At 42.4% G+C, this 24,576-nt stretch overlaps 9 protein-coding genes across 9 annotated transcripts; 6 read left to right on the top strand and 3 right to left on the bottom strand.

Annotated features, from left to right (window-relative positions):
- The first annotated feature begins 669 nt into the window (after positions 1–669).
- On the top strand, positions 670–3,919 carry BDB00DRAFT_826181 (uncharacterized protein). Its single transcript, XM_053123706.1, has 11 exons — positions 670–760; positions 905–1,024; positions 1,260–1,338; positions 1,418–1,556; positions 1,706–2,003; positions 2,069–2,212; positions 2,280–2,880; positions 2,968–3,047; positions 3,107–3,154; positions 3,220–3,367; positions 3,440–3,919. Exons 1-11 carry the CDS (start codon positions 732–734, stop codon positions 3,794–3,796), a joined length of 2,043 nt encoding a protein of 680 aa, XP_052979190.1. The 5' UTR covers positions 670–731; the 3' UTR covers positions 3,797–3,919.
- Positions 3,920–4,423: 504 nt separating this feature from the next.
- On the top strand, positions 4,424–4,689 carry BDB00DRAFT_750115 (DNA-directed RNA polymerase I, II, and III subunit RPABC5; the record flags this gene model as incomplete). The annotated part of the gene is made up of 2 exons (XM_053118600.1): positions 4,424–4,518; positions 4,596–4,689. Coding segments are annotated over 2 exons (189 nt in total), but the record flags the coding sequence as incomplete, so codon positions are not given.
- A 345-nt stretch (positions 4,690–5,034) lies between these two features.
- On the bottom strand, positions 5,035–6,399 carry BDB00DRAFT_872968 (uncharacterized protein; the record flags this gene model as incomplete). The annotated part of the gene is made up of 1 exon (XM_053127023.1): positions 5,035–6,399. One exon carries the CDS (start codon positions 6,397–6,399, stop codon positions 5,035–5,037), a length of 1,365 nt encoding a protein of 454 aa, XP_052979188.1.
- Positions 6,400–10,505: 4,106 nt separating this feature from the next.
- On the top strand, positions 10,506–10,938 carry BDB00DRAFT_413802 (uncharacterized protein). The gene has a single exon (XM_053117297.1). It carries the CDS (start codon positions 10,610–10,612, stop codon positions 10,844–10,846), a length of 237 nt encoding a protein of 78 aa, XP_052979187.1. The 5' UTR covers positions 10,506–10,609; the 3' UTR covers positions 10,847–10,938.
- Positions 10,939–11,567: 629 nt separating this feature from the next.
- Positions 11,568–12,551, top strand: BDB00DRAFT_413751 (uncharacterized protein). The gene has a single exon (XM_053117296.1). The coding sequence runs from the start codon at positions 11,946–11,948 to the stop codon at positions 12,441–12,443; it is 498 nt and encodes a 165-aa protein (XP_052979186.1). The 5' UTR covers positions 11,568–11,945; the 3' UTR covers positions 12,444–12,551.
- A 66-nt stretch (positions 12,552–12,617) lies between these two features.
- On the bottom strand, positions 12,618–13,881 carry BDB00DRAFT_826158 (actin cortical patch SUR7/pH-response regulator pali). The gene is made up of 3 exons (XM_053123705.1): positions 13,587–13,881; positions 13,417–13,484; positions 12,618–13,304 (listed from the first exon to the last, which is right to left on the bottom strand). Exons 1-3 carry the CDS (start codon positions 13,736–13,738, stop codon positions 12,886–12,888), a joined length of 639 nt encoding a protein of 212 aa, XP_052979185.1. The 5' UTR covers positions 13,739–13,881; the 3' UTR covers positions 12,618–12,885.
- Positions 13,882–19,614: 5,733 nt separating this feature from the next.
- On the top strand, positions 19,615–20,084 carry BDB00DRAFT_872965 (DSS1/SEM1 family-domain-containing protein; the record flags this gene model as incomplete). Its single annotated transcript, XM_053127022.1, has 3 exons — positions 19,615–19,735; positions 19,847–19,943; positions 20,036–20,084. 3 exons carry the CDS (start codon positions 19,615–19,617, stop codon positions 20,082–20,084), a joined length of 267 nt encoding a protein of 88 aa, XP_052979184.1.
- Positions 20,085–20,502: 418 nt separating this feature from the next.
- On the bottom strand, positions 20,503–22,378 carry BDB00DRAFT_788401 (CobW/HypB/UreG, nucleotide-binding domain-containing protein; the record flags this gene model as incomplete). Its single annotated transcript, XM_053120799.1, has 10 exons — positions 20,503–20,883; positions 20,972–21,092; positions 21,169–21,300; positions 21,364–21,410; positions 21,483–21,597; positions 21,678–21,752; positions 21,821–21,917; positions 21,997–22,092; positions 22,177–22,262; positions 22,332–22,378. The coding sequence occupies 10 exons, from the start codon at positions 22,376–22,378 to the stop codon at positions 20,503–20,505; spliced, it is 1,197 nt and encodes a 398-aa protein (XP_052979183.1).
- Positions 22,379–22,970: 592 nt separating this feature from the next.
- On the top strand, positions 22,971–24,476 carry BDB00DRAFT_883313 (26S protease regulatory subunit 6B; the record flags this gene model as incomplete). The annotated part of the gene is made up of 4 exons (XM_053128219.1): positions 22,971–23,003; positions 23,091–23,954; positions 24,046–24,214; positions 24,307–24,476. 4 exons carry the CDS (start codon positions 22,971–22,973, stop codon positions 24,474–24,476), a joined length of 1,236 nt encoding a protein of 411 aa, XP_052979182.1.
- Positions 24,477–24,576: the final 100 nt, after the last annotated feature.

Genomic DNA, 24,576 nt, shown 5'->3' with positions numbered 1-24,576 from the left:
TTTTGACAACTGAGCATCCTAAGTCTATTGTGCCTCAGCTTCTTCGCTTATGCGTAGTATGGCTGTTAGTACCATCATTTATTGTCGCTGCTCCCCTTTTTTCTGAGACAGACCATCGGTTTATGCATCGCTGTACACCAAGATATTACGATTATGATTATGCGCTGCTTTGATGATATCTATACAGGCTATGAACTATCACACTTTCAGGTTTGAGATACTGTATGCTGTAAAAGAAAAACTTAGAGCTGTGGTCGGAAACGTGAAGATGGACCGATATCTCTCTCTTTCTTTCTCTCTTCCGATGTATGTAAGCGTATGTACAGTTTAAAAACTAAATTTTCATTTTTGATACATCAGCTAACTAGTAATAATTTGTATAAGAAATTCAATTGAGTGTAAAGAGTGGCTAGCAATACAATAAGCAAATTAAAGAGGCCCAATACACGACCCTTCATTAGGCTGATTTTCCATTATATAATATTTTAGCGTCATCCTCTTAAAGGTAAATCGTACCTACGAATTCCCCTGGGCGTTTTTTAAGTGCTTGTTGTGAGTGAAGGTTTTTACTCGCGTGCTCACTCGTACGTATCAGGCTGCAGCCTTCCATATTGGGTGCAATAAGCAAAAACTCCGCGTGGAAAGTACAATAGAAAGCTGGCCATCTCGCCCTGCGTGTTCTCACATTCGATCGTTTTACTTGTTTTAAAAGCAGCAGTCGAGTAACGATCATGACTGGCAAGGGCGTCGTTCGAAGCATGTAAGCCATTTACTGAATATTCATCGGATGGGGCAGGAGGAGCTTCTGTACATTCCGGCAGTAAATATATATCGCGGGGCAGTAGCAGAATTATTCATCCACAACCTTCCAAACCAACCCCCGAATTTCACCCAAACTCTTTAGAAAAAACTACGCCAAGGGATTCTCTGATGTGCAACGAAAAGTTCGCGAAGCAACTTCTAATGATCCCTGGGGCCCAAGCGGGACGTTGATGAACGAAATTGCGCAATTGACATTCAATCAGTAAGTGATTTATTTATAGTTGCTAGAATGAAATCGAAGGCTCTAGCCAGGAACACCCAGAACCATTTTTACTTTATATTTTCCCTTTGTCGCCAAAGAGAGAAAACGGCCCTTTTTTCCCTGTGCTACATGGGTACACTCATGTTTCTATGGCCCTTATTATTGTTTCCTATTATTGGTTCCTATCGTTTGTCCTGCATTTTTTATACTTATGCCGCACTCGTATCACTTTTAGACATGACTTTATCGAGATTATGGACATGATAGATAAGCGTCTCAACGATAAGGGAAAGAATTGGCGCCATGTCTTCAAGGTATGTAGAAAAATATACCGAGCAATTGAAAGTTAGAATTGAGATTATGCGCTTGCATTTACTGAAAGACTTGCTATAGGCTCTTCTTTTGCTGGATTACTGTCTACACGTGGGATCGGAGAATGTCGTTCTGTACGCCAAGGAAAACATCTACGTTATTAAAACCCTTAAGGAATTCCAGCATGTCGACGACAATGGCCGTGATGTTGGCGCAAACGGTAAAAAAATTCTTTCAGGAGCTAGGAAGAGAAAGAGGGAGCAGGAGTGGAGAAGGGGCGATAGAATAGTTGTTATAGAAAGAAAATGCGTTTATCCCCAAACCCTAACTCGTACATCATCTATATCAATTATTTGCTCAACAATTTAGTTCGCCAAAAGGCCAAGGATATCACCAACTTGCTAACCGACGATGCACGATTGAAAGATGAACGACGTCAGAGACAACAGATGCGTGATCGAATGGCTGGTGTCAACGACTACATGAATGACGCCATGGGTATTCGACCTGGTCCCAACGATTTTGGAGGCAGTTCACGTGGGCCTCAAGGTGATCCGCAGAACGGGGGACCAAGAGGTGATAACGAAGATAGAGAGCTCCAGCGTGCTCTTGAAGAAAGTCGTCGTATGGCAGAAGCAGAAGATAAAAAGCGACGCGAAAAAGAGGGGTAAAATGACAGTTTGCTGTATGCATGCATATGTGATAGATGCTGAAATTTGTTTCTATATTTAGCGATGAGGACTTAGCCAAGGCAATCCGACTCAGTGAGCAAGAAGCTCAAGAGAAAGAGCGAAAGCAAAAAGAGAAGCTTGAACGTGAAAACCAAGAGAAACTGTTTGGAAACAATAACAGCAACAACAACTCACAGGCTGCCAGGTTGGTATAGGGCAATTCAAAAAAGCGGGAAAACGCCGAAATTTATAACTCAATGTATTTTGTGTAGCTTCAATCCTTTCCCGCAAAACCAGTCTTTCGATGCTTCTCTCAACCCTTACCAGCAGCAGCCACAACAGCAGCAGCAACAGCAATGGCCTCAGATGACTGGCATGACCAACATGACTTTTGGAGATCCAATCGCTGCTGGAAACCCTCAATTGGCTTTCCAGAACACTGGCATGATGAACAACCCTTATCAACAACAGCAGCAGCAACAGCAACTGCAGAATAACCCATATCAGCAACTCAGCTCAGGTGGCGGATTTGCAGGAGGTTTGCAGGCACAGATGACCGGTCTTCCTCAACAAAGCCAAATGACCGGATTAGCGCCGTTCCAGACAAGCACAGTGACTGGTTTCCAACAGCCTCAAATGACAGCTGCATCGAACAATCCGTTTGGCCAATTTGGCTCAGCTTCGCAGACTTCGCAGCCATCTGCTGCCTTTGGCTCAACAACCTTCGGCCAGACCCTATCAGCTTCACCTACCATCACATCATCATCGCTCGCCAATCGCTCGCCTTCCCTTTCTGCCGCCAACATCAACGCTAACCCGTCCGCTGCTGGTCAGTCTCGGTCATTCAGCTTCCCCTCTTCACCTTCCATGCAAGTACGTGTATAGTATATTGGGTAAAGAATCGGAGATCAACAATAATGGTCCGTGCGCAATTTTGCTTACTTCAAATTTTTTGATTAGCCGACGGGAACACAGGCATCCTCCAGCCCAGCGGGTGATGGCCGCTATGCCAAGTTGAACCAACTTCTTGCCAACAAGGAGTAAGTTTGCTTTTTTCGGTGGGATAAAACTGAAATACTGATATCTATATTCTTACTAGTGATGGTATGGACACATTCGGCAATACTGGCAACTTGCGGTTCCCTATGTAAGTTTTAAATCACATAGAGAGACGTAACGAATGGAAAACCTAACGTAATTGTCTCAATAAAGGGGATCTGGATACGCCAACTCTATCAAGCCTGAATTTACTGGTGCGCCCAACGGTAACACTAGCAGCAGCACTGGCGATCTTTTGAACATTGGAAACAACGGAAACCAAACACAAGATACCAGCAACACACAATCAAGCTTTGCTGATGTAAGTCCCTAATCTTCCATATAGATTACGTAGTTACTCTTGGAAGCTGACAAATGGCACATCCGTATTCAGTCGTTCGGCCAACAAGCAAGCCGAAATCCATTTGGACAGCCTAGTCCGTCACTAGCGGCCGCTACGCCAAAAACCAACAATCAAAAGAGCCTGCTTGAACTGATGCAAGAACAAAAGCAACAGCAACAGCAACAGTCACTGCAAATTCCTCAGATGGGCATGCAACAGCCACAGATGACGGGTATGCAACAGCCTCAAATGACGGGTATGCAGCCTCAAATGACAGGAATGGCATTTGGTGGTCAACAACCCCAGCAACAGCAATCCTCTCCATTCTTACAACAACCGCAAGTAACCGGATTCAACAACGGTTTTGGACAGCAGGCCCACAATCAGCAGACTGGTTCGTTATTCTAAAAACACACACACACATTCTTTTAATTGTCCACCCTACACACACACACACTCTCTCTCTCTCCCTCTCTCTTTCTTTCTATCTCTTCTTCTTTTATCTATGTGAGCACTCTATATATAATAAACCACACAAATTGTCGATAGCGCACCCACTTTGGAATAATGTTTTGTATCTTCATTTTAAGGAGAGAGTTACTCGACAAACGAAAAATGTCCAAATCAGTGCAGCTATTTCCTATATACTATGCCGCAGAAGTGTAAAGTAATCTTACTGCAAGTATTGCCACTTGTATACTTAATATTTCCAGTAGGTTATAGTATGACCTTCACTGTGCTGCTGTGGAGTTGAATTTATCAAGGCTACTGTTTCCAAGATGACGGTGGGAAAGATAAGATACCATGCGACAAGTTTAACTGCATAAGCATCGTTCTTTCTCATCGCTATCTCATATGCTCATGTCGAGGGGAAAAAGTTAATTAAGGGCTACCACTGTATTCTAGTCTGTCATGAGATTGCTGCCATTTCCCAAATTGGGTTTTGAAAGCTAAGCCACAAGGAGGAGTTTGAGTCGTCATTCACCGTTTTAAGGCTTGCATTCTATCCACCTCAACTTCCTTAACACATCGACAATGATTATTCCTGTCCGCTGCTTCTCCTGCGGCAAAGTCATCGGCAACAAGTGGGACAATTACTTGTCTCTTTTGCAAGCCGAATACACCGAAGGGTAAGTGTTTTCTTACTCTAGTATGTTTAGTGGTTTGATTCTAACAGTCAGATTCATTCCTTTCATTGCTTAAACAGTGAAGCACTCGATGCCCTTGGTCTCAAGCGTTACTGCTGCAGACGCATGGTCCTAACCCATGTCGACTTGATTGAGAAGCTGTTGCATTATAATCGTAAGTTAACAAAAGATGGGTACCCCGTTGAAAAGCTGAGTCAATCTAATGTGTAAACTGTATGTTTTCTATTAGCCCTGGAACGTAGCAAGAGAGGAAACCGTGCTTAAATACCACTGTCGACCCACAACCATAAAAAAAAGTCCATACACATACACATACTCACACACGCACGAATATGCATTTCATGATTACAACAAATCGTTTATGTAAATAATTACTCTTTTTCAAATACATTTTTAGCAAGAACAAAAAAAAGCACGAACTACGTATTATATATTGTATTTTGTATATATGGTCTTTTTTACTGGGAGGATCTTTACCCTTCTTTTTATACACGAGTATTACATATTACGTACGGCGTAATGATACCAGACGCCCAAGCCGACGAGAACAGGAACAACAACCACGCTAAAACAACTCATCCAGCAATTTAACATGCCGATGAAACGAGGAGCTGCAAACGATAACGACGATTGAGATTCTGTAGTGTGCTGTTTTGACGTGCGAGCAGGATGCCGAAGATACATCCATGCTCCGACCCACCACAATGGAAAAAATAGAAAGCCAAACAGGAATATGGATGATTGGACCGTGGAAGGAGAGCAGCGCCAACGTTGTGTGTCATGACGGATTTCTGCAACCGTGCCTTTGCCGTCAACGTGCACCTGCTGTTTGCCCGAACGTCCATGGGTGTCAAACCAGAACGCCGAGAATCGGTGTGGGTAGTTGCGATGGATGATGGAATCGAGTTTGGACAGCGGGTTTGACAGAGACGAAAGATCGGATATCGTCGGTGGCCGGATGAACGTATGCTTTTTCGTTGATGTATTGTTCGTACCGCCGCTGTTACTACTGCTGTTTTTGCGAATGAGTCTTTGTTTGTTCTTTTTACGGCGTGGATGGTGCTGCACCCAGCTATAGAACCAGTTTCCTTCGGTGTACAGGCGCCCGCGCTGTTGTGGTCGTGATCCAGACGATGAAGAAGAAGGTGGTGGGTGGATGTTGTTATAGTTACGGTGGTGGCGTTGATTATGACAGTGTGGACATGTTGAGCTATTATTGTTGGGTGTACTATTACCAATGTAACTATTGCAATATTGACAGCTGGATGATTGTGTTGAAAACATGCTTTCTGATATAATGCAGTCGCCGTAAAGGATTTCAGGCACGTCTGTTGCTGCTGCGTCTTCGTCAGAAATGTGAAGCACCATGGATGATCGTACAGATAAATGTTTGTTGCCGGATTGCTGGTTTCGACTGCTGCTGCCATTGCCTTTGAGTGTGGACAAGATCCCTGCCAGACTATGTCTTCGCCTGATCCGAACAAATTTCTTTTTCCCGCTGCCTGCCCCGTAAGTGAACCGTCGTTTTTCATTTTCAAGCACCCGTGATGGTGGTGGAAACGTGCGTCGTCGTTGCTGAAAGAGCATTGGGAGTGCTGAATGGCTCTTACGTCGCTGTTGCTTGAGCGACCATGTCGACCAGCCCCAGCTTATACGACTGCTGTTGCTTTCTGTTCCATTACGTCTGCTGGGAAGTCGCTTGCACGGTCTGGGCCGTGTGGGTGGATGTGTATAATTTATGCCATCGAGATTAAGTGACGAGGAGGTAGCGTCAGATGATTTTAGCTGGCAGCTGCTACTCTCGTCAGGTGGCTGTTGCTGCTCGTTGTTAGGAGAGCTGCTTTTCCTTGACGGCGTTGACATGTATAAGTAAGGGAAAAGGGAAAAAGGGAAAAACACCGAAACTTTTGGCAAACAATAAGTTAAATTCCTTTGATAAGTCACGCGGTAGTGCGTTGATTGCCTTTCCTTCGTCACTGCATCTTGATCCCTTTTCCTTTTGCTGATGTGTATTCGGGGGTGGGGTAGTGCAAAAAGGTAAAAAGAAAGCGTACAGGGTAGATGTTTACCATCCGCAATCTCGTCCTCCACCCCCCCTAACCAAACAGGCGGCGGTATCACTACGACATTATTTTTGTAGGCGATGTTTCTTTTTTGTCAACCTACCCCTTCCCTTTTCTTGCTCTCCTCCCTCTTTGTGCCACAAGATACTATTACGGACAGATTCACGTTTGTATTCTCTCCTTATTTTTATTTCTATTTATGAACAACTACGAAGCAATGCCATATTTCGATTATTCTACAACGATCCTACTGCTGGGTGGCAAACAACGCGAAAAGATGTATTTAGTTGGGTTACTGATCTCACTAACTACATGTATGCACCTTATGCACCCGATTTACGAAAAAGCGCCATGTATTATGTATGTGTTACAAAGAGAAGCGTTACATCTGCGTATGCTAGCTGCTATGTCGATCAAAAACCATGTAAATAGCCGATCACGGTGCCCGTGAAGGTGAAAAGAACTGAAAGTCATTTCATCGTCCGCCGTCTTATCAAGACAAAAGAAAGATCTATTGAAATATGTATCAGGAAACTGGCAGGGTCTCAAAGTAATGGGAACTATCACGTTTTGTGATGTGTGTAAATGTTCACTAGTATTCGTTCTATGACTCATTAACAAAATGGTGGTAAATGATGTGACAGGAAAAGGTACTTGATTTTTGTAACATGAGATGATGATGACAGCACGTACATATCGTGCGACTAAAGATAGTAAGTTCCAGCAAACACAGGGAAGAGAGAAGACCACATGCGCCCCTCATTATTAGCCCCAACTTTTTACCCCTGGCAGAATAAGTCAGAGAAGGAACAACTCCTTCTTTGATCTCTGATGTGGTACGCATGTGTAGCAGCTCTCTATATTATGCTGCATTATGTATAGTCAAAAGAACTCGCTTGGTCGCTATTTTTTTCTACGGTTTCTCGCTCGTTTTTACTACCCAGCTTCCCGGAGTGCATCAAATTAATGAAATAGTTGAATAGACCAGGAGGACATGTATGAGTATTTTCATTAATGCTGTTAATGGCTGGAAAGCCTATTGTATGTAGCTTGTCTGTATCTCTCTGTTTGTTGCTATATAGGTATGCAGTAACGTACTCTTCCAACCTACTACTCACCCCAGAAACCTAACCCCTCTGCTTTCTTCAGGGACCCATACTCACACACATTTCAAAATAAACAAAACCAACAAAATATCAAGATTCTTTTCCTGATCCGATCGCTAACCCTCTCTCTTACTATCTCGCTTGTTATTGCGTGCAAATTTCCTCACTGATGCAGTGCGCACCGCATATAATTATACTTACTGATTGTTCGTCAATAGAGCTGTCCGCCAATCGAGAAAGATACTGTAGCCTTATGCTTACATGTCTCTTAAGTTACTAGAGTTTCATACATCGTCGAATTTTCAGGGTTTCCGTCCTTCTTCTTTCTTACTTCGTTGTAGATATACATATAAATGTCTTATACCTTACATAGATCAAGAGTGGCAGATAAGCATTTGGATTTAGAAGAGGTGTATAACACAGGCCGCATGTGCATAAAAACAATCTAGCAACTACTTGTTCTGTGTAACGCATGAGTCTGTCATAGGCAACCCAACATCAAGAACTTGACTATACAGAGAATGAAGGCTACAAAAGAATTACACCCTCTGATCTTTATTTTGGCACTCGCTAATCCAGCAGTCCAGGAAGCTGGACCGGAAGATATTATAATTGTATGCGTATATGTTTTCTTTTTCATGAATGCGGTGCGGTGATCTTTTCTTATGAGCGTTTTCGTCTTCTTTGCTGCATAACATGCTACTTTTTGCATGAACGGAAAATGAATCGATTTTTCTCCAATACAGTACATACTTAAGCACTGCACGTGAGTGATCCGCTTGTGCATCTTTCCGTGTCAATGAAAGATATCATAAAAAAAAGCAAGCTGTAGGATAGCGGAAGCCAAACGTGAACATTTCGCTAGCTGTCCTCTGCTACTAAATAAAAAACTGAAGGAGCTCACTGAAGCATTCGGCACGATACTAGCACTATCTATGAACAACTTGACGATAAATCACAGCATGATTAGTATTCCTTGCTTCGACACTGGGCTAACCCGTGGCATTTGAAAAAGCCTGGCCTGCTAATCCGTATCCTCAGGAAAATAGACCAATCAAGTCATCCTGAAAGTACCTATAGCGACGATGACGAACCAGCTCCAGAAGCTGCATTAAAACCTCCTCCACTGGCTACTTACAAACCAAGAACACTAGTAACTCACATATTTGTACTTTACATCTTTCGTGTATACCTCTCTTCTCTTCTTTTATTCCCCCTCCACCACACGTACCATTCTCCCTTCACTAGCATAACTTTTTCCCCACAACGGGGTTTTCACTTTTTGCACCCCTTCATATTACATACATATTTTACATCATTCTGTACCGCAAGGAAGCGACCACATGCCCATCGGCGCCGGTTCAATTAGTCTTCCTCAATAAAACATAACTTTTTAACTTGAGAAAAAGCAAGGAACTGTGTTTACATTCAAAATCTCAGAGTACGGTTTGGGCCTTTCACAGGGTGTTGAAAGGTCTTTGAGATGTCGGAAAGGCTACAAGCGGTAATATGTACCTTTCGGATGTATGGAGTTAAGAAAATGCTATGGTTATAGATGGGACGCTGTCTTGATGAAGGGATAATACAATATTTTGTTGAGAGTATCAACGTAGGATTTTGATCAAGACGACAGCATAGATGATTTTTAAGGACACACGTTTTCATGCATACTGACTGTACCAGAAGAGGTTGGTAGTAACAAAATAGAAAAACACTTATGGTCGCTGCGCTTAAATAGATAAAGTGATGGTTTACATGTCGAGGATGAGTCACAATGGGCCGCCATAACGTATGTTGTATCTTTGACCTGAGACTTAGCGGAGCGTATAACTGTTGTATGATACATAAGATTTGAGCATAGCAAAAATACCCAATATCTCGTCTAGGAGATTCCTATGCCTACTTGGAGACAATCTTATCGGTAACATACCACAGCGTTGGACAGTAAAATTGGGGTCACATCAGTTCAAAGCGCTGTATTATGCAGGTATCATTTTTTCTCACCTCGCTGACATGTTATATAAAGGTACTGGCATTCATAAGTCTACTGTATTAGCTCTTGTATACTCCTGTTAAAAATGCTCATGATAGACTGAAAGTCATTCATGAATGTTATGGAAATACGATTGTTGACAGATTAAAGACAAGAGATATACTAACAAAAAAAGAACTAAAAGACAAGTTGTAGCGCAGTAAATTAAAATTTCGAAATGATTCTTATTTGAATAACTCCAGCAGCCCATAATATACCGTTTGGTGTTCTGTCTATACATCCTTTTGGATGAACCGATGGGCGAATAGTGGACATGCCAGATAGAAGATTTTTTGATGAGTAAGGAAGATGAGGAAGGTGAATTTTGAATGTCATGGTGATGAATGCTGTCTTACGAGCGTTATGAGTTACCTTTGCATTAAGTAGTATGTTCCTGAATGCAATGTCACTTCGGGCTAATATGTAGAGCTTATTAAAGTTTATAGTTTGATCAAACGCAGGTAGGTGGATTAAGAGGGAATGGTAACTAACTACTAGACATTGTCTATACAAAGGGTGGTCTTGTAAAGTTATTCTAACTGCGATTTATGTTTGAGGGATCATCGATAAATGATGTCGAATGTGTATTGTCCATCTTAACTCATCCGTAAGCGGTGCTTACTCTACTGCATTATCACTTATTACTTAATCGGTAGAGTAGGATGAGTTCTCCCAATAATTGAAAGATACTGTATGTAAATTTTTTGTGGAAGACTTAAAGACCTTTCCCAATAGAGATATGGTCACTTCCTTGCGGTATGTATGTTTAAAAAATGTAAGTGTGGTCTGGCGCCCTGTCTGTACAAACCGTATTGGCGAAAAGACAGGCCTGTGTTGTAAAAATATATATACAAGATAGAAGTAAGGAATTGATGCGTAGGGATAATGCTACAAGAATGATGTGTGGTCTTCCGCTGTTATTGATGCGCTGCCAAGTTTGGCTTCTTCAGGCACTGGTTCGTCATCGTCATATTCCTCATCCTTACGGCTCAGCTTGTCAATTTTCCAAAGGACATGTCTTTATCCATTTGCCACGGGTCAGACCAGCGTCGAAACGTGGGAGTGGTCGTAGTAAGCCACAAAGTAAAATGGTTTGCCGCCAAATATAGATGCGGAACAGCTCAGAGCAGAAGCACGTCCGCAGTAGTCTTGAAAAGCCATAGTAGTAATCACTGAACGTTACTTGGGCAGCAAATAAAGTGCAGTGGTCTCAATTCTTGTAATAATGGAAAGCTAGATAGTAGGGCGAAGGTAGTCCAGAAACTATTGGTGTTGAAGCCAGTTTAAAACGTTCTAGTAGTATAAGTAAGAAAGGATAAGCAAATTGTCCATCAAAAAAAGAAATATATAACTCAAGATAAACATATCCTGTTGTGTAGCTACAGTAGCAACATTTTTTACCGTAGAATAGTTAATATCATAACGAAGGCGATAAAAACCAGTCATTAACTTACACTGTTCAGAATGTTTTTTATCGAATACAGTAATGCAGCGTTTCAAGAATATAACAAGTATTAATTGAGTGTTTTTGATCTGTAGACGTTTAAGCCTTACGGGATGTAGCCAAACGAAGTGATAACGATCATCGTAGAAGGAATTTGCTGTACCGCAGTCGCACCATTGATGTACATTACCTGGCGCGGCGAAATCGTCCGTGGGAGCGACGGTGAGCACTACGCAGGACTTGGAAAGCGATCAAATTATGCAAAATAGCTATCCAAACGAAGTGGACCAGAAGGACGCCGTATAGCATGATACACTTCGAGACACGTGATTCTTACCGATGGTATCAGCCTTCAACAGATATTAAAAGACTGGGTTATGTCAGGCACGGAGCTGCGCTGTACAACCCGTATAGATTTACCTGACGGACGGCTTGATGCAAATGGCCTGCAGTTCGGCTGTGTCGTGGGCCTCGATTTTGCAAACGTTTGTTCCGTGACCCTCGGGTCCAGCCGTCACAGCTTGAACCAAACGGAGATAGCCATATAGTCCGGTGATTCTCAATCACACTGGTTCAACTTAGGGGAAGTCACACAAGGGATCGACATTCTTGAGGATAATCTTGGTGCTGGTTCTACAAGATCAAGTTTGGGTCGGTACTTCTTCACCTCGGACACTATAAGCGCAACGACTCAGGTGTTAGCATAGGGTGATTCTATTCTCAACTATCGATGCGTCGACAACAAGTCCAGTATAAAGGCATGAATGGACAAAGCACGCAGTCCCATCATCACCCAGGGTCGTCGATGCATGTCACGGGCGGATGCGGGACAGCGACCACAAGATGTAAAAGAGCCACCCATATTCGTCACAAACTGGGCTGGACGGAATGAGTGCAAAATCCAGGAGAACAAACCCATCACCGATGGATCGATAGTTTTCACGCTTGTTGTACCCGAAAAAAATAAGACAGCAGATCGACCGTATCATTTCTCGTGTCGACGAGTAACAGCACAATTCGACGTGCCACCTTTATTTTCACAGGGATGTGAAAGCTGCATTAAATATGGCCTTATTGATATTTTGTATGCTCATTTATCGACAACGACCGCGCTGCTTTATCCGGCCATCATTTTGATTAGCTCACCAACAACAGCAACAACAATAAGAATGACACCAGCTACAAGGAGAAGAAGGACTAGATTGAAACGGTCTCTTTCGACAAATGGACAGGACAGTCATGGCCGCTGTACATATTGGTAAGATGGAAAAAAAGTAACGGCATGAAAGGGTACGGAGCTATTGCACAACTTATTCTTACTGACTTGGAGTTTATTCTTCATATTCTAACTTTTTTGGATGTACTTGCTCTTTTCTGTGTTGCTACAGATTATACCTATCATACCTCTACACACACATACACACATATATACATTCTCTTTTTTTACTGTTTTATATGTTTTGGAGAAGACTCCGCATTAAAGTATTTAATACAATGAAGAAGGGACATACTATGAATTAATAGAATTTACATTTGCCGCGAATGTATGATAGAGATATGAAAGTATAGATATATACTATAAATGTGTGTATGAAACAATAAAGGGGTGCTGTGTGTGTTTGAGAGAACATTTGCGCAAAACGGGCAGTAGAGAGCTGTTGCTGTTCTGTAAATGATGGATATGGTATAACAGTAATTTATGTTTTAAGCCTTTTCTTCGTTTTGAATTCGTCGACCAGAGCCGAAGCAGCAGGTCAAACAATACCAGAACGATGAAAGCAAGAGAGCGATCATAGCACCGAGCGTCATCCACATGGATGGACCCAGGTGACCTGTAGCATCCACACCAGCATCCTTTGCGTTGTTGATTCCCCGCATCGAGACAACCATTAAAATAATAAACACAACAATCATGACGAGAGCAGCGACAAAGGTCAGGAATGATGCCAAAAAGTCGCTACCACGACGGAAGCCGCTTACGAAAGTGATGATCATTGCAAATAACGTAAGGCCGAGAGCAATCCAGTACAAGATAAAGTTGGCGAGAAATACTTGGTGAAGGCCGTCAAGGTTGATGGCTTCGCGAATTGCTGAGTATCGCGCATCTTCTTCGCCTGCCGTGGCTATCATAAAAATAGTTTATTCACCATGATGTCGTTGTTAGCAGCCAAATCATATCAACTTGTAAAAAATTTAGAGAGAGAGGGAATGCGGGTTATCCAAATGAGCACTTACTCCAGTCAAAGGCAGGTTCTGGGTTGCTACAATCGCTTACTTCGCCATTTTGTCCCGAGCAATACGTCCTATTATGATTGTGCGTGTGACAAATGGCAAAGAACATGGGGCGTCAACATCAAAACAAACGTATATAAATGGCAACAGCAATTTCTTTTCTCCTTTCTTACCATAAGCCAAAATCAACAAATTGGTTATCGAATTCAAGACGTGCAAAATATAGATCGCGTAGGAATTCGCGATTGTAGGTGCTGCCTAGCAACGTGAATATTTGAAGGACAAGTGCAGCGAAATCAAAGAACGTAGCGAGAAATGCGAGCATCGATAGTTGTTGCTATTTGGTGTGTTGTTACTAAAGTAGTTGTTGTTGTAGCTGTAGCAATATAAAAGTCTTTTTTTAAAGAGAAAGAACAAAAGAAAAAAGAAACTTTTTCGTTTTGGAGTCGATCAGGCTCTCTATTTAACCACAACAAGCACATGCCGCTCTGTTTCTGACAGTGTCAGGCTGTAAAGTAGGCTGCTGCATGACGAAATGGCCCTATTCGTGACACTAGCCAGAAATAGTATGGAACTGGGGCTCCGCCGCCAAGACCGATCAGGACGCGCTTGTTGTTTTTCTATTCTTTTCTATTTTTAATTATGCGAAGGTCGTCGTCAACAATTAGATACTTCTTTGGCATGTGGTTTGCTTATCTCTCTCTCTTTTGTCGCATTGGAGAGGAATAGTATTGATTGCAAGTCGGGCCTCATTGCATGAGCAATTCCACTAGATGAATGATCATCTCTTAATTTCGCTTGAACAATAAATGTTTTTGATGGAAAGCAAGAGAACAGACTTTTATTTTGGTTTGGGTCAGCAGCGGAGGTCATGACGTAGTACAAAGTGGTACCGCAAACAATCATTCCCTCGGGATTGCCAGTTTTTCATCTTTTTTTTTGCGCCTTGGCACTTCAGGACGTAGCATGCGTAGTATTATGTATTTTGTTCAAGGATGAAATCACGCGGATCCGCCTGTAGATTCAACCCCGCATATAGTACGACTACGTAGCAGAACATTATTACGTTTAAAATCGCTCAAAGTAGGGACGTCGACATCATCTTTTCTTTTCATGTAGTCTCATCGCAATTCAGTTAAAGGATCTTTTACCTTAGCTACCTTAGAGCTCACGCTTATTGAAGGGTTTATACTAGGATATACGTATCTGATGTTAAGTCATACTTGTTTGACAACGACGATTCTTTGTTCTCTGATCCGACATGCATGTGTTGTTCCGACATGCATGTGTTGTTATCACTCGGTCAATTCCAGTATAGAGATGCGAGAAATAGACTAGATATCCAAACAATAAAAATCTGTAGCTCAGCTGTGTAAAACGTCGGATTATCTGTTTATATTTATATTGTGACGATTCTCTCACTTCACGTTAAAAACTGTTGTAGCAGGTGTTGTGGCTGGCTCAATCAGATCTGATCTATTATCACACAATAACTTACTACCACTACCATCATTTCACACTTCAGGCTCTTGAACTAATATGAGCAGCTCTAGTTTATCATTCTTATCGACTGTTCTTACGCTGCTCCCTGCAATTGATCGATTTAAGCATGCATAATAAGTTGCTGCTTCAAGGGGCGCAAATCGGACGCTTTCGAATTCTGGCCCTACTTGGATGTCACCCGTCATAAGGGAGAAACATCAGATGACACTCGTATAGTAAAGCGAGTCACCTTGCTGCCAATAGAGACAAGTAGCGTCGTCGTCATAGCTATTGCATATCGTCATCGAAAGTTTTACATATTTACTTACACACTTGTTCTAATTGGCATTTTTGAGCTAAGGCGACTAACAAAGCGACTCGCCATCTTTGTCAATGCCGTCTACATGGCCCACTCCACGAAATGAGTGTAGTGTACATATATATATAGAGAAACTCAATAACATTGTTATATACAAGCTTTCTTTAGGTTGTGTTGTGTATCTCAATTCGTTGAAACTTGTGCTGGTAAAAAGAGACACAGATGCATTTATTAGGAAGCAACCAAAACAAAGCTGCTTCTTTTAACAAAAGAGCTAACCGTTTTACCGAGAAAGAGATTTGCATGGTTTATGTTAGACGATTGGACGAAAAAACTGTTTAATTGCAGCTGCCCATATGTATTTGGCACGGGACACGGCAGTCCGTAGCAAACGTAGCACACACGACGGCGCACAGTAGGTGCCATAGGGACCGCTGAAATTTCCCTGGCATCTGCCTCGGGTAAATATAGTGCCGGAGTAAATTCCCTGGCATCCTTCGGGAAAAATGATTACCCGGGGATACCTATACCACCATGCACCAATTTTTTTTGCCTTTGTTTTTGTTTGTTATAATTATTTTCATCCTTGTTCCTATTACTACTTTCTCGTACACGAAATGAACAGTGACATTACCACTGATATTTTTCCTGGTGGAGCACCGATCAACCCCATTACCGGTGATGCATTTCGTCTTCGTAATCGCGGCAACACTGGTCATCCACAGATTCGTTCAATTGCGGAAGGCACGTTTGACGAGGAAAGCACTTACGAGTGTACTGATTGTTACCAGGCCAAACCAGGACGCCTGTTCAGAGGTGCAACAAAGCCTTTTAGGACTTGCTCCCCTTGCCGCTTTGAGCGAACGCCTCTAGAAATCGTTGCTTTGGACGATATGCTGCAGTTGGATGAGTTGCATGAGGTTTACCCTGCTCATGCAGATACTGACGGAAGCGAGGTATGTGTAGCTTTGTAATAGACCAATTGTATTCTTTAGATAAGTAACCAATATTGTTGCAGATTTATGCATTTCATGGTTATATCTGTATTGAACCGTATATGGAGGCGATGGATCCAGCTGATTTAGTTGAAAGGATATTGGAGGAAGTGCACCGATGCGACCAATACACATATCTTATTAAAAATATTGGAGATCCAGAGCTCTCGACAAACATTTCCTTCGGAGCATATTGTCACAGATCCCAGGAGATACAACAACAGACAGCCGAACATCTCCTTGTACGCATGAATCATAGGCTTCCAGCTTTTGAATGCTATGGTCGCGTAAAAGGCACTATTAAAAAGGAGCTCGGCTATATCGAACTTAACATTCGACATCCGATTACTCACGATCGAGTGGATTCAGATCGAGAAACAAGACGAAATGCTGTACCTATGGTTGTAAGACAATATATAACCGAGCGAGCAACAGAACGGGGTATCGATGCGTCGACTTTGTACGAGGCAGTAAAAACAAGGTATCCTGACATGACGCGGAGCCTCACGACCATGCAGGTATATTACTGGTGGTCGGTAGGATTCCAGTCAATGTACCGCTTGCATGACGACCAAATGATATCAACTCGCCTGCTTCTTCGAAGATACAACAACATTGGTTTTGTGGAGGTATGTGATATGATAATTACTAACCATCAACCTTCTCTTTGCTTTAAAAGCTAGAGACAGATAGAATCAAACGTAGCATATAGAATCTTATACACTTAAATAAATATTAGATGTTTTGGAGACGAGATGATCATGCTGTTGCTGTTGGATTTATCACTCCATTTTTTGAAAAGTTGGCATCATGCCAATACGTTGAAGAGTATTACATCGATTCGACGTTCAAAACCAATCGTGCGGGCTGCGAGTTGTTTGGCATCGTAGCAATGACCAATGGCGTTGGATATCCCATTGGGTATCTGGTCTATACTTCGTTCGAAGGAGCACCAGAACTCACAAGAACCAACACATTGGCAGCATTCTTACGAAGACTAAAAGACTTCGGGCTAAATCCTGGTTTCGTGTTTTCCGACAAAGACAGATCTCAGATCAATGCCGTTCAGCAAGTCTTTGGCGAGAGTTATTTACGACTCTGCATCTGGCATATTGCCAAGAGCATAAGCCAAAAGTTAGGCGAGAATAAATCCACAAGTATTCCAACATACAATCTCCTAGCAGCAAGAACCGAGTTTGGCTTTATTGGTGACGACTTCACCCCATCAATTGGCGGTCGTAGAGGTGTCATATGCAGAAAAGAAGATCGAGATGCTATCATCGATCTCGTAAGAAAGCACTACAACAGACACCCATTGATACCTAATGGTAGTATCCTATACTTACATATTACTAGCGGATTAAACCTGTCGCTGCTTAAGTTCACGCTCTTGCTTAAATGTTATCGCTCTACATTTGTTGTAGGTAATCAATACGAAACTGCCAATGAAATCCACCAGAGTGCTGCCAGAGAGGTTTACGAATACTGCCGCGCCAGGCGATTAATTGACGCTTGGATATATATGTACAAGCATTGGTATACATACAACCAATGGCGTTTGTGGGCGCGTAGCGTTGTTCCAAATCGGATTCCGTATGGCAGAGCCAACAACTTTATCGAAGCACACTGGAAGGTTCTTAAATGTAACTACCTGTACAGACATCCTCGTGCTCGCTTGGATATGCTTGTATACGTTATTTGCGACAAGTACTTTCCAAAAGTAAAAGACAAATTCAATAGCTTGACGGTTGCTGGTAACGAGCCCACCAAATGGGCGTACAACTTTGTTAAACACTGGAATAAGGCGTATCGTACACCAGAGAACATACAGGCAGATCGACTGTACTTACCTTCTATTGAAAATTGGACCTGTGGCTGCCCGGCTTACCTACAAAACCGGTATCTAATCTGCAAGCATCTAGTCCAGCGTTCTAATTACCGACGACTTGCAGCTAGAACATATTTCATCTTGCGACAAACCAGTGTTCCGTTTATTTCGTTTAGACCGGTATATATATATATATATTAAGAAATCGTAGTGTGCTGTAATTTTTTATGTAGAATGATAAATAACTCTTTACTGCTTTTAGTACACCAACAACGTTTTTAGAGACTTGGGATTCGCTAACGACAACGACAATGACAACAGCGATACCACAAATGCCAGCATCATCCACACTACAACTCCTGCTGCTGCTACTATCACTACTATCACCACGACCTCGACCCGCACCTCTGCTACTGCTAATCGCAATATTGCTCCTGTTACTCCTCCTCCTTCCCGACAAAGCATCATCTTTATCAGTGATGATGAATCAACAACAGAAAGCGACCTCCTTTCTCTTCAAACTGCAGTTCTTCCAGATAGGGAGCAAGAATCGCGCAACTTTGAAATAGAGATGCAACGGAGCCGGGAGCGTCGACGACGACTGGTGTTACAACTAGAAGAAGAAGACAGGCGTTTTGATGAAGTTGCTGATTTATACAGAGCTAGCATAAACGAACAGCAACGCAACCGGTTCAATCAGCAACTATCAGGTGGCCACATCGACGAATACCTCAGTGATGTAGCCCAATTACGCCGCAGACGCACGTTGCCCACCACTTACCGCGAAACAAATGCTAACACGCGGCATGCATAACTATGGTTTCCATCTTTTTTTCCGTATACAATCCCACTTTCCATGATCTCTTTCTTAAACCTTTTATTATAGAATATTCTGCTTTTTTCAATTTCTTGTCAAACTTTTCTTAACTTTATTCATCTCTTTTTCTCACCTATATAAAATACCTGTTTTTAAAAAAAACGCGAAAAAAGGTGCATGGTGGTATAGGTATCCCCGGGTAATCATTTTTCCCGAAGGATGCCAGGGAATTTACTCCGGCACTATATTTACCCGAGGCAGATGCCAGGGAAATTTCAGCGGTCCCTATGAACCGCGCGCACAGTCCAATTGCCTCCTCAACATCTTAAAATCTGTATGTTACGCCAATGAACAGTACACAGCTAACAGTCAATTACAATTACAATCTGACTTTATCTGAGGAATGATGTTGCAATGTATTATCTACAAGTACATATATGAGCTACCTTTTTCTACGCTGGGATGATTTCAGGCAAATCACGTATTACATAGCCTGGTGCTCATCTAAACATGACCAAAATGGGTTGGTACTCATAAGTAATGCGTCTGTACTGCTTCTGACATGTTTCTACTATGTACAATTTCTGATTATTGACCATACGAGGATCCGTAAGGGTCGCGGCTTAATAAAACAAAGTTGGAAGGTGAGGTTACTTCAGCACGAACATGAACGCAATTTCAAACTCCTTCCAATTTATCCAGACGGACACGACAAGCAAGCTCACGTCACGCAACCTCTTTCACACGCAATCCGATCGCCATGTCTGCACCTGCACCACAGAACAACCATCAAGAACAAAAGGATGAGCAAGCTCAAAAAGATATGCCACAATTAGGCGCTTTGGAAGAAGACGATGAGTTTGAAGAATTTGCTGCTGAAGGTAATGTGGCATAAATTGATTGATCGATTCGTGCGTGTTCGAAAGAAAAGGCACAAGGCTTTTTGGTGTCTATCTATTGGATCAGCCATATTGAACTAATGTAATGTCTAGATTGGGGAGAAGCAGAGGAGGACAAGAACGATGCGCATTACTGGGAGGACAACTGGGATGACGACGACGTCGAAGACGACTTTTCAAAACAATTACGGTAAGAAAAAAACGTACACAGCTGCTGCTTACGTACTCGCCGAGGGGGAGAGGGAGGACCGCAATAACTCACACTACCCTCTTATTTTATAGAGCTGAACTCGAGAAAGTGTCCAAGCAACCTCAACCCATGTCAATGTAAAAAAAATACGCTTCTTCCACATAACTATCAACACATAACCACATTCTTCCTTCATATTTCGTGTCGATGCAGTACAATAGCACCTTTCCCTCGCACCCACTCACCCAGTCCAGCCTAACCTATCCCGTCCCAAGTCCGCTCTTATTATCGTAAATGTTACAAAATATATGCATGTTGAAAAAAGGTGGAACATTATTATTTCTTATGGATGAGGCACGGGTGATTATGGATAAGCGCTGTTGTAAGGTGAAGGCTTTCTCATCCTAGCAAATTGGTACAGCTTACTTTTTCAGGTAAGACCTTGGTGGATTATAGTTCATATTCCCTCTCGGTTAAATGAAATGGTTTAGATCTCAAAGCCTTTTTATTCTGTAAAGAAAGCTTTTCAATAAATTCTGCAAGGAATCACAGAATAGTACTAAAAAGCGTTCTCTAAACGAACCCATTTCTTGAACGAGTCTAGTAGGCGATCTTTATCCAAGTTTTTGCCAATGAGAACAATCTTGCTTGTTTGATCATTGATATCCGTTTGCTCATGTGCATAACCTTCTTGAATGTCATACAAGTCTTGTACGCCCTGGATTACGAGACGCTTTCGAACAGCTGTATTGCTGTTGTCTTTGGGTGGGAGGACTATGCCCTTTAAGCGCAAAACGATCACTTGTGATTGATCATCATCAGCTTTTTGCTCGTCGTCGCCGGGGATTGTCTTCTCCCAGAGCAGCGTTTGAATCCAAGACTCTAAAAGTTCAAGTGTATCCAATTGCTCGTTGAAATGGAGACAGATAGTTTGTACATCCTATGTCGAAGTACAATAAGTCGTTCAATAATAATTGTCCATAGCTATATGTAAAACAGATTATGGGCTAGGAGCTCTTAATGCTTACATGACCAACAGTGTGAGCATGGACACTGTTGTGCTGCTCAATCTTTTGTGTTTGCTGTGCCAAAGCATCGGCATTGTGCACATCATATGCCTGGATATCGAGAACAAAGTCCAGTGGAATTCTACAAATGATGCGATTCAATAACGGTTGCTTCTTTGTAAGAGATTAGACCATATAAACACAAACAATAGAGATACCTAGAGCGTTCAGTCTGCAGGATATCAGCTAATGTGTTGACATCCCGGATGTCTTCCTGGAGTTTTTCCAGTTCTGTTTCAGATAACAAATCTTTCTTGTTGATCACGATACGGTCGGCAATTGCTATTTGCCTAAATAACAAGTTAGATGTACCATTCGCAGTGATTACAGCATCACCATTTGCATCTTCTTACTTTAAGGCTTCATTGATCAAAGTATCTTCCTTCTTCTCTCCCATATACTAGCGACCCAAAAGTTGACATGTTACAAATGTGCAAGACGATTGCTATCCTCGCCCCACTCTATTTCTTACTTCACGGATATGCTTTGCATCCACCAAAGTCACGATGCCATCCAAAAACAGCTCGCTTCCTAAGCCATCATCCAGCCAAAACATCGACGCAATCGGTCCAGGATCGGCCAACCCACTGTCATTTTAGCCAAGTTAGCTTATTTATAATTATAGCGGTTGCGAAAGAAAACTCATCAACACGATTTGTTGTTGTACCTGGTCTCAAGGAGAATGTAATCGAATTTACCTCGCTTTTTCATCAGATTCTCAATTGCTGTGATACCGTTGTCCCTGTCATCATTCGTTTTCTGATTATTAAAGGGCTCGGACATGTATAAAATTGCCTTTTTCTCTCTTACTTGACAGAGCAGCATAGACAGCCATTACGTAATTCGAGCCATTCTTCGTACAGTGTACCCTCTTGGTTAATCGACAAGGATTTTTCGATATCGCTACCTATCGGATCATCCTGGTATCAGCATATATGATCTGCACACGTACAATCCAAATTACAAAAATCTTATTTTCGGCTTACTCTCTCCAAATTCATTAAGAATCACAGCAATTTTCTTTTCATGCTTTTCCGTGAGAATATAGTTTAAAAGGGTTGTCTTGCCGCTACCCAAAAAACCTTTTGAGACACAAAGAAAAAGAGCTTTTAATACTTGCTACACGCTACCAGCACATTGAGACACTCTCTTTAGGTTTTTCGTACCTGTCACGATAGTTACAGGGATCTTGCGGAACGGCTCTTCACTGGCGACAGCGTCAGTTGACGACGGTGTTGGTTCTGCTGCGATGCTAAACGCGATCGCGTCAGTTGCTATTTGTTATAAGAGAAATCAAAAAGAGCTCATGTATAAATCTCACCCAGTCTCGACTGCTGGTACTAGATCAGGGATTTCCTCGTCGGCCATGGTTAATAAATCGCTGGCTTTGAGTGTAAAGGAAAAAGCAGCTTTTTTTTTCTTTGTTAAGCGAGCTAAATTTAGTTACTTTCTCAGCAACAGCCAGAAAAACAGACACAATCCTGGCGCAGCATGACGTAGCAAAATAAGTCGAAAAGAATGCTTATTACCCTCTTCGAATGTGTTTGTAAACATCAGTATGTGTGTAACGATAGCGTCAAACCACTCTACTGATACATAGCAGTGTGAATTACTGTAGAGGGGATGTATTCGTTGTAGGAACGGTCCATACTCTTGTGATAGTAGATGCAGTGCTGCACACTAGAGATCGTTTATGCTCACTTACTGGCATATCGATAATTACATTGAAGACTATAAACTACAATTACATACTACAAGTTCCAATAAACCTCAAGTGTTGTTCATCATCGTGGATGGATATTTGAGGAGTATACCACGGACCAGTATTAGAGCGGACCAAAACTCTCTAGCAGTGGGGAGAATTAAGAACGCCTCTGATTGGCTGACAAAGCACTTACGTACCCAACTTCGTGCCCGCCAAAGTACGCGTCCCTTCTTCAACTTTTGTCCCTATTAAACCATGGAAGAAATCGGCATCCAAGTCAAGCAAAACGTAAACACAACAAACTGACAACCGATGGGAATCTAAAAACATCGAAATTCAAATCTCTCATCTCAAGCTCTCTCGAATGATTTGTAGAACAAAGATCCCATTGTGGTTGCCACCAAAACCAGCTTATTAGAGGAAGCATCAGAAAAGGATCTATACGTCAAACTAAAGAAGCTCCAACGCAACCTCGAATTCTTGGCGTTGCAAGAAGAGTATATCAAAGATGAGCAAAAGAATCTAAAGCGAGAACTTTTGCGAGCACAAGAAGAAGTGAAGCGCATCAAGTCTGTACCCCTTGTCATTGGCCAATTCCTAGAACCTCTCGATCAACACACCGGTATTGTCGGATCGACAACGGGTTCCAATTACGTCGTACGCATATTGAGCACCATCGATCGCGAATTGCTGAAGCCAAGCTCGTCTGTGGCCTTGCATCGACACTCAAACGCACTTGTGGACGTTTTGCCACCAGAAGCTGATAGCAGCATTGCCATGTTGGGCGCCGACGAACGACCCGACGTTACATACCAGGATGTGGGTGGTTTGGATATTCAGAAGCAGGAGATTCGTGAAGCCGTCGAGCTTCCATTGACACACTTTGATTTGTATCGACAAATCGGTATCGATCCTCCAAGAGGTGTGTTGTTATACGGTCCTCCAGGTACCGGTAAAACGATGCTTGTCAAGGCCGTCGCCCATCACACAACTGCAAACGTCATTCGTGTCGTCGGTTCCGAATTTGTTCAGAAATATTTGGGTGAAGGCCCTCGCATGGTCCGAGACGTATTCAGACTCGCACGAGAAAACTCGCCTGCTATCATCTTTATTGACGAAATTGACGCTATCGCAACAAAACGTTTCGACGCACAGACGGGCGCAGATAGAGAAGTGCAGCGTATTTTGCTCGAATTGTTGAATCAGATGGACGGTTTCGACCAAACTTCAAATGTCAAGGTAACGCAAACTGAAAGAGAATGTAGAGTAGGAAAAAGGAAACTAGTAGCTAGGAGCGGTAGAAGTTAATATGTTGCTATTTATTGTTCAGGTTATCATGGCAACCAACCGTGCGGATACGTTAGATCCTGCCCTGTTACGACCGGGCCGTCTGGATCGAAAAATCGAATTCCCTACTCCTGACCGTCGACAAAAGCGTCTGATTTTCTCAACCATCACAAGCAAGATGAACTTATCTGAGGAAGTGGACCTTGAAGATTGTAAGTTAAAGAAGAAGGGCTTGGTAGGAAATCTCGCTCGGGTAAATTAGGCATGGTTGATCTAATCATTACATACCGTTATTTTGTTTCAGTCGTTTCCCGGCCCGATAAACTCTCAGGTGCAGAAATCGCGGCTATCTGCCAAGAAGCCGGTATGCACGCTGTGCGCAAGAACCGTTACGTGATATTAAGCAAGGACTTAGAGAAGGGTTACAAGGCAAATGTTAAGAAGGAGGACACAAACTTTGAATTTTACAAGTAGATACTATTCAGCTCAAAATATATCAACATCATCAGCCATATCTGTGATAACCCAAAAGAAGAGAAACTGCTTTAAATTCTCCGTGACCCTTCTTTTTCAT

Source organism: Zychaea mexicana (assembly GCF_025766255.1).
Source record: "Zychaea mexicana strain RSA 1403 chromosome Unknown BDB00scaffold_42, whole genome shotgun sequence".
NCBI classification, from domain to species: Eukaryota; Fungi; Mucoromycota; class Mucoromycetes; order Mucorales; family Lichtheimiaceae; genus Zychaea; species Zychaea mexicana.
The sequence above is the reverse complement of the archived record's forward strand: the minus strand, read 5'-3'. Positions and strand labels throughout refer to the sequence as shown.